Source organism: Rhinoraja longicauda, chromosome 7 (assembly GCF_053455715.1).
Source record: "Rhinoraja longicauda isolate Sanriku21f chromosome 7, sRhiLon1.1, whole genome shotgun sequence".
NCBI classification, from domain to species: Eukaryota; Metazoa; Chordata; class Chondrichthyes; order Rajiformes; family Arhynchobatidae; genus Rhinoraja; species Rhinoraja longicauda.
The window spans coordinates 4,622,314-4,637,669 of NC_135959.1; the positions used below are offsets into that span (position 1 = coordinate 4,622,314).

Below are 15,356 nucleotides of genomic sequence, written 5' to 3' on the forward strand. Positions count from 1 at the left end.
ATTGTCTATAAAAGGGGGACACGCGGGTGGGGGTGGGCAAGCGTGCGAGCGGGGACAGGGAGGGGAGGGGGGCAAGCGTGCGAGCGGGGACGGGGGGGCAAGTGTGCGAGCGGGGACAGGGGGGGCAAGCGTGCGAGCGGGGACAGGGGTGGCAAGCGTGCGAGTGGGGACAGGGAGGGGCAAGCGTGCGAGCGGGGACGGGGGGGAGCAATCGTGCGAGCAGGGACGGGGGGCAAGTGTGCGAGCGGGGACAGGGGTGGCAAGCGTGCGAGTGGGGACGGGGGGAGCAAGCGTGCGGGCGGGGACAGGGGGGGGCAAGCGTGTGAGCGGGGACAGGGGGGCAAGCGTGCGAGCGGGGACGGGGGGGGGCAAGCGTGCGAGCGGGGACGCGGGGGCAAGCGTGTGAGCGGGGACAGGGGGGGCAAACGTGCGAGTGGGGACAGGGAGGGGCAAGCGTGCGAGCGGGGACGGGGGGAGCAAGCGTGCGAGCAGGGACGGGGGGCAAGTGTGCGAGCGGGGACAGGGGTGGCAAGCGTGCGAGTGGGGACCGGGGGGCAAGCGTGCAAGTGGGGTCAGGGAGGGGCAAGCGTGCAGGTGGGGACAGGGGGGGCAAGCGTGCAGGTGGGGACAGGGGGGGCAAGCGTGCAGGTGGGGACAGGGGGGGCAAGCGTGCGAGCGGGGACAGGGAGGGGCAAGCGTGCGAGTGGGGACAGGGAGGGACAAGCGTGCGGGTGGGGACAGGGGGGGCAAGCGTGCGAGCGGGGACAGGGGTGGCAAGCGTGCGAGTGGGGACAGGGGGGCAAGCGTGCAGGTGGGGACAGGGGGGGCAAGCGTGCGAGCGGGGACAGGGGGGGGCAAGCGTGCGAGTGGGGACAGGGAGGGACAAGCGTGCGGGTGGGGACAGGGGGGGGCAAGCATGCGGGTGGGGACAGGGGGGGCAAGCGTACGAGCGGGGACAGGGGGGGCAAGCGTGCGAGCGGGGACAGGGAGGGGAGGGGGGCAAGCGTGCGATCAGGGACGGGGGGGCAAGCGTGCGAGCGGGGACAGGGGGGGGCAAGTGTGCGAGCGGGGACGGGGACGGGGGGGACAAGCGTGCGAGCGGGGACGGGGGAGAGCAAGTGTGCGAGCGGGGACAGGGGGGGCAAGTGTGCGAGCAGGGACGGGGACTGGGGGAAAAAGCGTGCGAGCGGGGACAGGGGGGGCAAGTGTGCGAGCGGGGACAGGGGGGCAAGCGTGCGAGCGGGGACAGGGGGGGCAAGCATGCGAGCGGGGACAGGGGGGCAAGTGTGCGGGCGGGGACAGGGGGGGCAAGTGTGCAAGCAGGGACGGGGGCAAGCGTGCGAGCGGGGACAGGGGGGCAAGCGTGCAAGCAGGGACAGGGGGGGGCAAGTGTGCAAGCAGGGACGGGGGGCAAGCGTGCGGGTGGGGACAGGGGGGGCAAGCGTGCAAGCGGGGACAGGGGGGCAAGTGTGCAAGCAGGGACGGGGGGGCAAGCGTGCGAGCGGGGACGGGGGGGGGAAGTGTGCGAGCGGGGACGGGGGGGGCAAGTGTGCGAGCGGGGACGGGGGGGCACAACGCCGGGCACTCACCAGAACTCTCCGTCGTCTCGCACAGTCATGCCCATCGATTCCCGCTCCCCTTTGCTAACCTTCTTCCACTCCTCCGAGCTGCAAGGACAAACGTGGATCCAATCTCGCTCCACCCTTCATCATTCATCATCCCTTCCACTCAGTTCATTTGTACACACCACATACTTGCTTTAGATTTCCGTTTTGGAGATGCAGTGTGGAGACAGGCCCTTCTAGCCCACCAAGTCCGCAACGATTAGCAAGTTCCATCCCAACGCACTCGGGACAATTTATCATTGCCAATTAACCTACAAGCCGGGCCGTCTTTAGAAAGTGGGAGGAAGGTGTCAGGCACGGACTCGGTGGGCCGAAGGGCCTGTTTCCATGCTGTATCTGTAGTTTGGTTTATTTTCACCCACATGTTTAGACCGTAATGTTGTGTCCTTATTGTTTTGATGTCGTTTCTGCTTTATTAGACAATAGACAATAGGTGCAGGAGGAGGCCATTCGGCCTTTCGAGCCAGCACCGCCATTCAATGTGATCATGGCTGACCATTCTCAATCACTACCCCGTTCCTGCCTTCTCCCCATACCCCCTGACTCCGCTATCCTTAAGAGCTCTATCCAGCTCTCTCTTGAAAGCATTCAGAGAATTGGCCTCCACTGCCTTCTGAGGCAGAGAATTCTTCATTGTTAACTGTATGTTTGTGTTATCATTTGCGAGCGGAGCGCCAAGGCACATTCCTTGTACACGCACATACTTGGCCAATAAACTTATTCATCCATCTCTAAACTACACTGAATTAAAGCCTCATCTGACACTGGCACTTCCGATGGGCTTGCTACGTTCAGAGACACAGCGCGGAAACAGGCCCTTCGGCCCACCGGGCCCGCACACTAACACTATCCTACACCCACTAGGGACAATTTTTACATTTACCGAAGCCAATTAACCTACAAACCTGTACGTCTTTGGAGTGTGGGAGGAAAGCGGAGCTCCCGGAAGAAAACCCACGCAGGTCACGGGGAGAACGTACAAACTCCGTACAGACAGCGCACGTAGTAGGGATGGAACCCGGGTCTCCGGCGCTGTGAGGCAGCGACTCTACCGCTGCCGCCCCCCCCCGTGCCGCGCCCGTGCCGTGCCCCTGCCGCGCTTACCTATCGCTCCAGGGTCCCGTCCATTCCTTCTGGCCCCACGGGTTCCTCATCCTGATCATGAAGAGTTTGTCGGCCTTGAAGTAGGCGAGGAGCCCGTGGCCCAGCCGCACTTTGCGCACGTCCGTCACTGCGTACGCGTGGCCCTTCACCAGCCCGCTGTTCAGACGGACCTCCATCTCGGCGGCCGACGCGGCCTGGAGGTTTGTGCAGAGAAGATTTTTAGTTTAATACTTAAGTTTAGTTTCGAGATACAGCGGCGAAACAGGCCCTTCGGCCCACCGGGTCCACAGCGAGACATAGAAACGTAGACAATAGGTGCAGGAGGAGGCCATTCGGCCCTTCGAGCCAGCACCGCCATTCAATGTGATCATGGCTGATCATTCTCAATCAGTACCCCGTTCCTGCCTTCTCCCCATACCCCTTGATTCCTTTAACCTCAAGAGCTAAATCTAACTCCCTCAAATGAAGTCCCCCTCATTCTTCTAAACCCCAGCGAGTACAGGCCCAGGAGGGGGGTGGGGTAGGGGGGTGGGGGAGGGGGGTGGGGTAGGGGGTGGATGGCCGTGGGTGGGGTAGGTGGTGGGGCCGTGGGTGGGGGAGGGGGGTGGAGGGGCCGCGAGTGGGGTAGGGGGGTGGGGCCGCGGGTGGAGGATGGGCCGCGGGTGGGGGAGGGGCCACGAGTGGGGGAGGGGGTGTGGCCGCGGGTGGGGGAGGGAGGAGGGGCCGCGGGTGGGGGGGGGGGGGTGTGTGGGTGGGGGAGGGGCCGTGGGTGGGGTAGGTGAGGCCGCGGGTGAGGGAGGGTTGAGGGACCGCGGGTGGGGGAGGGACCGTGGGTGGAGGGGCCGCGGGTGGGGGAGGGGCAGCGGGTGGGGATGGGGCAGCGGGTGGGGGATGGGGCAGCGGGTGGGGGAGGGGCCGCGGGTGGGGGAGGGGCCACGGATGGGGGGTGGGCAGCGGGTGGGGTAGGAGGTGGGGCCGCAGGTGGAGAGCCTGCCGGGTACTCACCCTGATGGAGCAGCTGATGAGCCCCTCCCGGCTGTGCACCTTGAAGAGTTTGTCAAACAGCTGGAGCCTCTCCTCCTCCACCGTTGTGATGTTCCCCAGGGTCAGGTCGATAGGCTCCGACACGCCGCCCGTGAAGTCCACCAGCGCGTCCGCGGTGTTGCCTCCGTCCAGTGACTCATAGCAGCCTGCCAGTCTGCAGGGAAGGGAGGGAGGGAGGGAGGGAGGGAGGCCAAAGGGTTTAGAGCTTCCACCAGTCCAATGCCTCAACCTTGCATTGATCGCCTGAGAACCCGGACGGACAAAGGCACATTGGAGGAACGGCGGCTCATATTTCGCTTGGGCAGCTCACACCCCAGCGGTACAAAGAAACATAGGAAACAGGTGCAGGAGGAGGCCATTCGGCCCTTCGAGCCAGCGCCGCCATTCAATATCAATAGTCACGTATATTTGTCACACACACATAAATGTGCAGTGAAATGAAAGATTAGCCGCAGTCCAACAATAAGAGCAATAAAAATAAGCAATAACACACACAATCATAAACCAACACCAAACAAAAAGAAACATCCATCACAGTGAGTCTCCTCCAGTTACCTCCTCCTCACTGTGATGGAAGGCCACAATGTCTTTTCTCTTCCCCTGCCGTCTTCTCCCGCGTTCAGGCTGTTGAAGTTGCCACGTTCCAGGCTGATCATCTAAAATCAGTAACCCCGTTCCTGCTTTCTCCCCATATCCCTTGATTCAGTTAGCCCCAAGAGCTAAATCTAACTCTCTTTTGAATGCATCCAGTGAATCGGCCTCCACTGCCTTCTGCGGCAGAGAATTCCACAGATTCACAACTCTCTGGGTGAAAAACTGTCTTGAACTTCAGCTGCCCGTTCTTGTTGATTTGTTCATGTCCTTCTGTTGTTGGTGGTGTCCTTACTTTGTGTGGAGATCTCATCCCACCCCTCTCTCATTGGGGGGGGGGGGGTTAGCTCCATAGCTGTGGAATCGGGAGTGGAATTCTCTGCCTCCGAAGGCAGTGGAGGCCAATTCTCTGAATGCATTCAAGAGAGAGCTGGATAGAGCTCTGAAGGATAGCGGAGTCAGGGGGTATGGGGAGAAGGCAGGAACGGGGTACTGATTGTGGATGATCAGCCATGATCACATTGAATGGCGGTGCCGTCTCGAAGGGCCGAATGGCCTCCTCCTGCACCTATTGTCTATTGTCAATTGTCTAATGCTGAGGTTTAGAGTAGAACATAATCTTTGAACATAATCAGGCGGCATGTGAACTCAGGGTGGCGCAGCGGTAGAGTTGGGGCCTTACAGCGCCAGAGTCCCGGGTTCTATCCTGACTACGGGACATGTCTGTGTGGAGTTTGTACGTCGTCCCCGTGGGTTTTTTCCGGGTGCTTTGGTTTCCTCCCACGCTCCAAAGACGCGCGGGTTTGTAGGTTCATTGGCATTGGTAAAGATTGTAAATTATTCGCTAGTGCGTGGAGCAGTGCTGGTGTACGGGCTGATCGCTGGTCGGCCCAGACTTGGCGGGCCGAAGTTTCCTCTCTGTATCTCGAAAGTCTAAATGTCTAAACCTTTCCCGCCCGGTCACTACTTTCCTCCCGGCTCCTGCCCGGCAGAAGGAACTGAAGGTTCACTGGACTCAGGAAACAGCTTCTTCCCCTCTGTTATCAAGCTCCTTCCACCAGCTAGGGCTCGGTCCGATTCACCTCTACCCCATTGAGGACATTGGACTTTGTCTCTGGAACTTTAGTTCAGTTTAGTTTAGGGATACGGCGCCGAAACAGGCCCCTTCGGCCCACCGGGTTCCCACGCCGACCGGCCATCCCCGCGCACATTAACGCTACCCCGACACCCACTAGGGACAATGTTTACATTTTACATTTTAACCTACAAACCCGCACGTCTTTGGAGTGTGGGAGGAAACCGAAGATCTCGGAGAAAACCCACGCAGGTCACGGGGAAGGGGGGGAACGTACAAACTCCGTACAGACGGCGCCCGTAGTCGGGATGGAACCCGGGTCTCCGGCGCTGCATTCGCTGTACAACTGTTATGCTACACAACGCTGTGACGCTGGATAGAGCTCTTAATGATAGCGGAGTCAGGGGGTATGGGGAGAGGGCAGGAACGGGGTACTGATTGAGAATGATCAGCCATGATCACATTGAATGGCGGTGCTGGCTCGAAGGGCCGAATGGCCTCCTCCTGCACCTATTGTCTATTGTCTATATTCTGAACACTGGTATTTTTCTCCTCACTCCACCTATTGTACTTTAGTTGATTTTGTTAATGTATAACACGATTCGATTTAATTCGATAAGCATGCAAACAAATACCTTATCAGTGTAGTTTAGTTTAGTTTAGTTTAGAGATACACCATGCAAAGTTGTACTTGGCACTTTTCGGTGCATTTCAATAAGGCCCCCCCCCCCCCCCTCCCCCACCCCCATCCTTCTAAACTCCAGCGAGTACAGGCCCTGTGTCATACATACATTAACCCATTCAACCCTGGTTTATGGAAATCCAAAATAGAGGAGAAATACAAGGCAATGGCCTGGAGCATTTGTGCGTGGAGAACAATATTCAGAGTCACAGCCGACATTCTTTCATGCTACCGGTCTTTCCTGTTGTGTCAACCCCCAGCCCGCTCTGAAGAAGGGCGCAGCATCTCCCTTCTTTCGAGTTCAGTTTAGAGCTGCCGCACAAGGTAGATGAGGCAGGCGCAATAACATTAGAAAGGCATTCGGACAGGTACCTGGGCTGGGAATGTTGAGGGGGACCATGGGCCAAATGCAGGCAATAGACAATAGACAATAGAAAATAGGTGCAGGAGGAGGCCATTCGGCCCTTCGAGCCAGCACGGCCATTCAATGTGATCATGGCTGATCATTCTCAATCAGTACCCCGTTACTGCCTTCTCCCCATACCCCCTGACTCCGCTATCCTTAAGAGCTCTATGTAGCTCTCTCTTGAATGTATTCAGAGAATTGGCCTCCACTGCCCTCTGAGGCAGAGAATTCCACAGATTCACAGTTTTTCCTCATCTCTGTTCTAAATGGCCTACCCCTTATTCTTAAACTGTGGCCCCTGGTTCTGGACTCCCCCAACATTGGGAACATGTTTCCTGCCTCTAACGTGTCCAACCCCTTAATAATTTTATACGTTTCGATAAGATCCCCTCTCATCCTTCTAAATTCCAGTGTATTCCAGGCAAGTGGGACTAGCTCAGATGGGGACACATTGGCGGGCAAACCGAGTCTGTTTCTGTGCTGCGTGGCTGCGCGACTCGATGGCTCAAATGGTAGCACGAGATGGAATAAGGAACCAAGTATTGTAAGAAAATAACTGCAGATGCTGGTACAAATCGAAGGTATTTAATTCACAAAATGCTGGAGTAACTCAGCGGGTCAGGCAGCATCTCGGGAGAGAAGGAATGGGCGACGTTTCGGGTCGAGACCCTTCTTCAGACTGATGTCAGGGGGGGGGGACAAAGGAAGGATATAGGTGGAGACAGGAAGATAGAGGGAGATCTGGGAAGGGGGAGGGGAAGAGAGGGACAGAGGAACTATCTAAAGTTGGAGAAGTCGATGTTCATACCGCTGGGCTGCAAGCTGCCCAGGCGAAATATGAGGTGCTGTTCCTCCAATTTCCAGTGGGCCTCACTATGGCACTGGAGGAGGCCCATGACAGAAAGGTCAGACAGGGAGGGGGAGCTGAAGTGCTCAGCCACCGGGAGATCAGTTTGGTTAAGGTGGACTGAGCGAAGGTGTTGAGCGAAACGATCGCCGAGCCTGCGTTTGGTTTCGCCGATGTAAAGAAGTTGACACCTGGAGCAGCGCATGCAATAGATGAGGTTGGAGGAGGTGCAGGTGAACCTCTTTCTCACCTGGAAAGACTGTTTGGGTCCTTGGATGGAGTTGAGGGGGGAGGTAAAGGGACAGGTGTTGCATCTCCTGCGGTTGCTGGGGAAAGTGCCCGGGGATGGGGTGGTTTCGGTAGGAACCAAGTATTGCTAATTTAGTTCAGATTTAGACACAAAGTGCTGGAGTAACTCAGCGGGTCAGGCAGCTTCTCTGAAGAGAAGGAACGGATGATGTTTCGGGTCGAGACCCTTCTTCAAACTCAGCAGTTACTCCAGCATTTTGTGTCTATCTTCAGTTTAAACCAGCATCTTCGGTTCCTTCCGACCCAATTTAGTTTAATTTCCTTTAGAGATACAGCGCGGAAACAGGCCCTTCGGCCCACCGGGTCCGCGCCGACCAGCGATCCCCGCACACTAGCGCGAGACATAGACACACAGACACACACACACACACACACACACACACACACACACACACACACACACACACACACACACACACAAACACACAGGGAACAATTTACAATTATACCAAGCCAATTAGCCTACAAAACCTGTACGTCTTGGGAATGTGGGAAGAAAGCGGAGAAAGCCCACACAGGTCACGGGGAGAACGTACGGACTACGTACAGACAGCGCCCGCAGTCAGGGTGGAACCCGGGTCTCTGGCGCCGTGAGGCAGCTTCTCGACCGCTGCGCCACCGTGCCGTCTTCATTTTGACTTATTCCTACAACCTGCCCTCCCGCGCAATCCTCACGTAGTATTTTCTGGAAAAATTTTGCAACGAGAAAGAAACAAGAATCCTGGATTTTCCAGAAACAAATAAAAACGTTTATTATTCCCATCTGGATCACTGGCTTGCAAGCTGAATAAATAGCTGAGCTCACTCTGAAACATGCCTCAAGGGAAAAGGTCAAGAATTTTAACTATTCAGCTCACACCTGTCCCAAAGCCAGCTCCTCAGGAGCTGAATATCATTTTTTTGTCCTTTTAATGTCCTTTTAGTTTAGAGAAACAGCGCGGAAACAGGCCCTTCGGCCCACTGGGTCCGTGCCGACCATCTGTCCCCGCACATTGGCGGCATGGTGGCGCAGCGGTAGAGTTGCTGCCTTACAGCGAATGCAGCGCCCGAGACTCAGGTTCGATCCTGTCTACGGGCGCCGTCTGTACGGAGTTTGTACGTTCTCCCCGTGACCTGCGTGGGTTTTCTCCGAGATCTTCGGTTTCCTCCCACACTCCAAAGCCGTACAGGTATGTAGGTTAATTGACTGAGTAAAATGTAAAATTTGTCCCTAGTGGGTGTAGGATAGTGTTAGTGTGCAGGGATCGCTGGGCGGCGCGGACTTGGTGGGCCGAAGGGCCTGTTTCCGCGCTGTATCTCTAAATCTAAAAATCTAAATCTAAATAACACCATCCTACACACACCAGGGACAATTTTTACATTTACCAAGCCAATTACCATTTACCCAGCCATGATCACATTGAATGGCGGTGCTGGCTCGAAGGGGCCGAATGGCCTTCTCCTGCACTTATTGTCTAATTAACCTGCAAACCTGTCCGCCTTTGGAGTGTGGGAGGAAACCGAAGATCTCGGAGAAAACCCACGCAGGTCACGGGGAGAACGTACAAACTCCGTACAGACGGCGCCCGTAGTCGGGGATCGAACCCGGGTCTCCGGCGCTGCATTGGCTGTAAGGTGGCAACTCTACCGCTACGCCACCGTGACCGCCCTAATTGAGAGATTGCATTCTCTCTTTAAAGTCTAATCTGAAAGCTGTCTCAGCCATTACTAGTTTAGTTTATTGTCACGTGTGCCGAGGTACAGTGAAAGGCTTTTGTTGCGTGCTAACCAGTCAGCGGAAAGACAATACGTGATTACAATCGATCCAATTACAGTGTGCGGATACATGATAAGGGAATAACGTTTAGTGCAAGGTAAAGCCAGCAAAGACCGATCAAGGATAGTACGATGGTCACCAATGAGGTAGATAGTAGTTATCGTAGCTCAAGTAAGAAGTGTTGCTGTAGGAGTGGAGATTTAAGAGCGTGGAGCGATTGTAATGTGTGATTGGGGATCTGCTTCTGTGGCTGGCACGTAAATAGTCGCCTGGGTTGGGCGCCATCTTGGAAGCAACACCTTGATCCATCAGTAGTGCGTTGAAGCACAACGGAGGAGGACCTCATTGAAACATTGTGAGCAATTCTGGGCATCATACCTGAGGAAGGATGTGCTGGCTCTGGAGAGGTACACCCATGATTTCAGCAGCTTCTGTTTTTATTTCATGTTTATTCTGAAGAGCACAGGAGAAACCTTCTCCAATCAGTGTGAAGGAGGGTCCCGACTCAAGACGTCACCGGTCCAATGTTCTCCAGACACGCTGCCTGACCTGCTGAGTTACTCCGGCACTTTGTTTGTAAACCAGCATCTGCAGTTCCTTCCTTCTACTCCAATCAGTCTTGAAGATGGGCCCTGTCCCAAAACTTTGCCAAACCATGTTCTCTAGAGATGCTGCCCTGACCCGCTGAGTTACTCCAGCACTGTGCGCTTTCCCCCCCGTAAACCAACATCTGCAGTTCCTTACTTCCACTCCAATCAGTCTTGAAGATGGGTCTTGACCGAAAACATCACCCATCCATTCCCTCCCCAGTCAGTCTTCACTGCGCTCTCTCTGCGCCACCACTATTTCCCCACAGATTCCCCGGCCGTCGGTTCGCCAACGGTCCCGTATTAGCCGGGACATCCTGTATATTGGGCTAAATTGGTTTGTCCCGTACGGATCCACCTTTGTCCTGTATTAGGCCCAGGAGGCACTGTAGCCCTGGACAATGTAGGGCCCGGACACTGTAGGGCCCGGACACTGTAGGGCCCGGGCACTGTAGGCCCGGACACTGTTGGCCCGGACACTGTAGGCCCGGACACTGCAGACCCGGACACTGCAGGCCCGGACACTTCAGGCCCGGACACTCTAGGCCCGGACAATCTAGGCCCGGGGGCCGCTGTAGACCCAGACAATGTAGGCCCGGAGGCCGCCAAACGGAGGTTGCGTAGCAACCCGCCTCCCGGCCCGGCCGCAGTTGGTGCGGACTTTACATCGCTGGTGCGGCTCGGCCGCTGGGGACCTAACATCGCCCGGTGCGGCTCGGCCGCTGGACTTAACAGTGCCCGGTGCGGCTCGGCCGCGGGGCCTTCCATCGCCCGGTGCGGCTCGGCCGCGGGACTTAGCAGCGCACGGTATGGCCGCGGGGCCTTCCATCGCCCGGCTCGGTCACGGGACGTTTCAGCACCCGGTACGGCTCGGCCGCGGGGCCTTCAATCGCCCGGCTCGGCCACGGGACGTTTTAGCGCCCGGTGCGGCTCGGCCGCGGGGACTTCCATCCCCTTGCGGGGACTGTGCGGGTCGGTCGGGGACAAGCTGTCTGTCCGTGGGCGTGGGGAAGAGAGTGGAAGTTTTGTTGCCTCCATCACAGTGAGGGGGTGTTTGGAGTCACTGTGATGGATGTTTGTGTTGGGGGTCATGTGTCTTGTGTTCTTTTTTTTTGTGTATGACTGCAATGTAATTTCGTTCGGTACCTTGGTACCGAATGACAAATAAAGCTCTGTATTCCTGTATTTCCGTGGAGCGGGAGCACGTGGCCGCTGGCTGGGTGAGGTCAGGTGGGGCGCGGGGCGGTGACGTCACCTTTTGTCCCTTATCTGGGAGTGCGGAAGTTGGCAACCCTACCTGGCCGTTTACTTACTTGGCATAGGCCTTCTCCACCAGGGCGCTCCAGAACTCGTTCTTGGAGTTGGAGTGGCAGTAGATGAGTTGGTTGTTGACCGTGGGCAGGCGGTCATCGATCACCACGTCCACCCACTCCCCAAAGCGCCAGAAGCGGAAGTGGAAGATTCCCGCGTAGTTGTTGGGCTTGTCCACCGCCCATTCCTGCTCCTTCCAGTTCGGGATCACCTGCGTTCCCAAAGAAGGAAAAGAAAACCCCCACACGACGGATCAGTCAACGATGGGCAAGTCACATTTATATTACAGACACAGCATGGAAACAGGCCCTTCAGCCCACCGAGTCCACGCCGGTTCTAGAAGACATAGAAACATAGAAAAAAGGTGCAGGAGGAGGCCGTTTGGCCCTTTGAGCCAGCACCGCCATTCGTTGTGATCATGGCTGATCATCCACAATCAGTAACCCGTGCCTGCCTTCTCCCCATATCCCTTGATTCCGCTAGCACCTAGAGCTCTATCTAACTCTCTTTTAAAGTCATCCAGTGAATTGGCCTCCACTGCCTTCTGTGGCAGAGAATTCCACAAATCCACAACTCTCTGGGTGAAAACGTTTCTTCTCACTTCAGTTTTAAATGGCCTCCCCTTTATTCTTAGACTGTGTGTGGCCCCGGTTCTGGACTCCCCCAACATTGGGAACATTTTTCCTGCATCTAGCTTGTCCAGTCCTTTTATAATTTTATACGTCTCCCCTCTCATCCTTCTAAACTCCAGTGAATTCAAGCCCAGTCTTTCCAATCCTTCCTCATATGACAGTCCCGCCATCCTGGAGATTAACCTGGTGAACCTACGCTGCACTGCCTCAATAGCAAGGACGTCCTTCCTCAAATTAGGAGACCAAAACTGCACACAGTACTCCAGATGTGGTCTCACCAGGGCCCTATACAACTGCAGAAGGACCTCTTTGCTCCTGTACTCAAATCCTCTCGTTTCTCCCACTTTCTCATCCACTCCTTATACACTAGGAGGCAATTTACAGAGATCACTTAACCTCTAACCCAGTTAACCAGTTTAAACCATATAACTAGTTTAGGGATACGGTGTGGAAACAGGCCCTTCGGCCCACCTAGTCCACACCGACCATCGATCACCTGTTCAAACTAGTTCTATGTTATCCTATATTCTCATCCACTCTCTACACAATTTACAAAGGCCAGTTAACCTCTAAACTGGTTCACGACATCCTTTCTAGCTTGACATCTTTCCCACAACATGGTCCCCCTCCCATTCCCAGTCTGACCTTTCTGTCATGGGCCTCCTCCAGTGCCATAGTGAGGCCCACCGCAAATTGGAGGAACAGCAACTCATATTTCGCTTGGGCAGCTTGCAGCCCAGTGGTATAAACATTGACTTCTCCAACTCTAAATAGTTCCTCTGTCCCTCTCTTCCCCTCCCCCTCTATCTTTCTGTCTCCACCTATATCCTTCCTTTGTCCCCCCCCCCTGACATCAGTCTGAAGAAGGGTCTCGACCCGAAACGACGCCCATTCCTTCTCTCCCGAGATGCTGCCTGACCTGCTGAGTTACTCCAGCATTTTGTGATACCTTCGATTTGTACCAGCATCTGCAGTTATTTTCTTATACTTACAATACTCTAAATGCGGCCTCACAAATGTCTTATACAACTGCAACGTGACCTCCCAACTGCTATACTCAGTACTCTGACTGATGAAGGTCAATGTGACAAAAGCCTTTTTGATCACCCTATCTACCTACAGTTGACTTCCTACACTGGTGCTGCCTGACCCGCTGAGTTACTCCAGCACTTTGTGTACTTCGCAAGACTCTAGCATCTGCAGTTCCTTCCCACACTGGGGCTGCCCGAGTTACTCCAGCACTTTGTGTTCTACGCAAGGCTGTAGCATCTGCAGTTCCTCCTGTCCGCAGTTAACTTTGGTGGACATGTTTAGATTTAGTTTAGAGATACAGCGCGGAAACAGGCCCCTTCGGCCCACCGGGTCCGCGCCGCCCAGCGATCCCCGCACACTAACACTATCCTACATCCACTAGGGACAATTTTTACATTTATACCCAGCCAATTAACCTACAAACCTGCACGTCTTTGGAGTGTGGGAGGAAACCGAAGATCTCGGAGAAAACCCACGCAGGACACGGGGAGAACGTACAAACTCCGTACAGACGGCGCCCGTAGTCGGGATCGAACCCGGGTCTCCGGCGCTGCATTCGCTGTAAGGCAACAACTCTACTGCTGCGCCACCGTATGCGAAAATTGTCCCTAGTGCGTGTGTAGGATGGCGTTAGTGCGCGGGGATCACTGGTCGGCGCGGACTTGGTGGGCCGAAGGGCCTGTTTCTGCGCTGTATATCCAAACCAAAGATACTAGAGGAGCAAGATGGACCACTCCGTCGAAATCGCCAATACTGAAGTGCAGTACGCAAAGGAGCGGAACGTCCGCCATTTTAGTAGGCAAAACCCGCCGTTCGCTCTGCCTCTCGCAGTGTGATCAGTGTTTTGGAGGAACAGTATGTGTGATGATCCCATGAAAATGCAGAATATATCTCATCCCTCAATTCACAGATTTTTGTTATTTTTCTTTTCAAATGTTTCTGCAAGTTTCTGCCTACTAAAATGGCGCCGTGACGTACTACGGTTTTTAGGGTCGAGTGGTCTATCTTGAACGGCTCCATTATCTTTGCTCCAAACTAAACTGAACCTGCAACGGGAGATACTTGGCGATCGTTTCTTTTCGCTCAACACCTTCGCTCAGTCCGCCTCAGCCAACCTGATCTCCCCCGGTGGCTCAGCACTTCAACTCCCCCCTCCCACTGCCAGTCTGACCTTTCTGTCATGGGCCTCCTCCAGTGCCATAGTGAGGCCCACCGGAAATTGGAGGAACAGCACCTCATATTTCGCTTGGGCAGCTCGCAGCCCAGCAGTATGAACATTGACTTCTCCAACTTTAGATAGTTCCTCTGTCCCTATCTTCCGAGCTGTAAATCTGTGGAATTCTCTGCCTCAGAAAGCAGTGGAGGCCAATTCTCTGAATGCATTCAAGAGAGAGCTAGATAGAGCTCTTAAGCATAGCGGAGTCAGGGGGTATGGGGAGAAGGCAGGAACGGGGTACTGATTGAAAATGATCAGCCATGATCACATTGAATGGTGGTGCTGGCACGAAGGGCCGAATGGCCTCCTCCTGCACCTATTGTCTATTGTCTACTCCCCCTCCCCCTTCCCAGATCTCCCACAGTCTTCCTGTCTCCACCTATATCCTTCATTTGTCCCGCTCCCCTGACATCAGTCCGAAGAAGGGTCTCGACCCAAAACGTCACCCATTCCTTCTCTCCTGAGATGCTGCCTGAACCCGCTGAGTTACTCCAGCATTTTGTGATACGTTGCAGAACCATTTACCGTTTGCCACAGATTGTCCCTGGAGGCCAAGCAGGAACAGGCAGCCACGAACCAACAGTTGCCCAGCTGCCCTTGGTTCAAGTCGTTGGGCACTCATGCCATCCACAAAGAGGTGAGGGCCATTGCAGAATTTCCTGTGCAGAGAGAAACAGAGAATAATAATAATAATTTTTTTACATTTTTTTTTTTAGAGATACAGCGCAGAAACAGGCCCTTCGGCCCACCGGGTCCGCGCCACCCAGCGATCCCTACACATTAACACTATCCTACACCCACTCGGGACAATTTTTACATTTGCCAGCCAATTAACCTACAAACCTGCGCACCTTGGGAGTGTGGGAGGAATCCGAAGATCTCGGGAAAACCCACGCAGGTCACGGGGAGAACGTACAAACTCCGTACAGACGGCGCCTGTAGTCGGGATCGAACCCGAGTCTCCGGCGCTGCATTCGCTTGTAAGGCGGCAACTCTACCGCTGCGCCACCGTGCCGCCCAAAATGTCATTTGTCATATGTAGGTTGGCACAGGGGTCAACGATACAATGAAATGTATTTGACAAGACAACGGGGTCACCTCAGCGGTAATATTCCAAGGATAAATAAGATTTTAAAAAT

General features: G+C 55.2%; 1 protein-coding gene across 1 annotated transcript in view; it reads right to left on the reverse strand.

The window, feature by feature from the left end:
- capn5a (calpain 5a) overlaps window positions 1–15,356 on the reverse strand; it is a 67,100-nt gene that overhangs the window by 12,671 nt on the left and 39,073 nt on the right. The window contains 6 exon segments of the mRNA XM_078402952.1: window positions 1,590–1,667; window positions 2,730–2,923; window positions 3,735–3,927; window positions 11,340–11,548; window positions 14,743–14,829; window positions 14,831–14,876. Of these exon segments, the coding sequence (XP_078259078.1) occupies window positions 1,590–1,667; window positions 2,730–2,923; window positions 3,735–3,927; window positions 11,340–11,548; window positions 14,743–14,829; window positions 14,831–14,876 (807 nt within the window).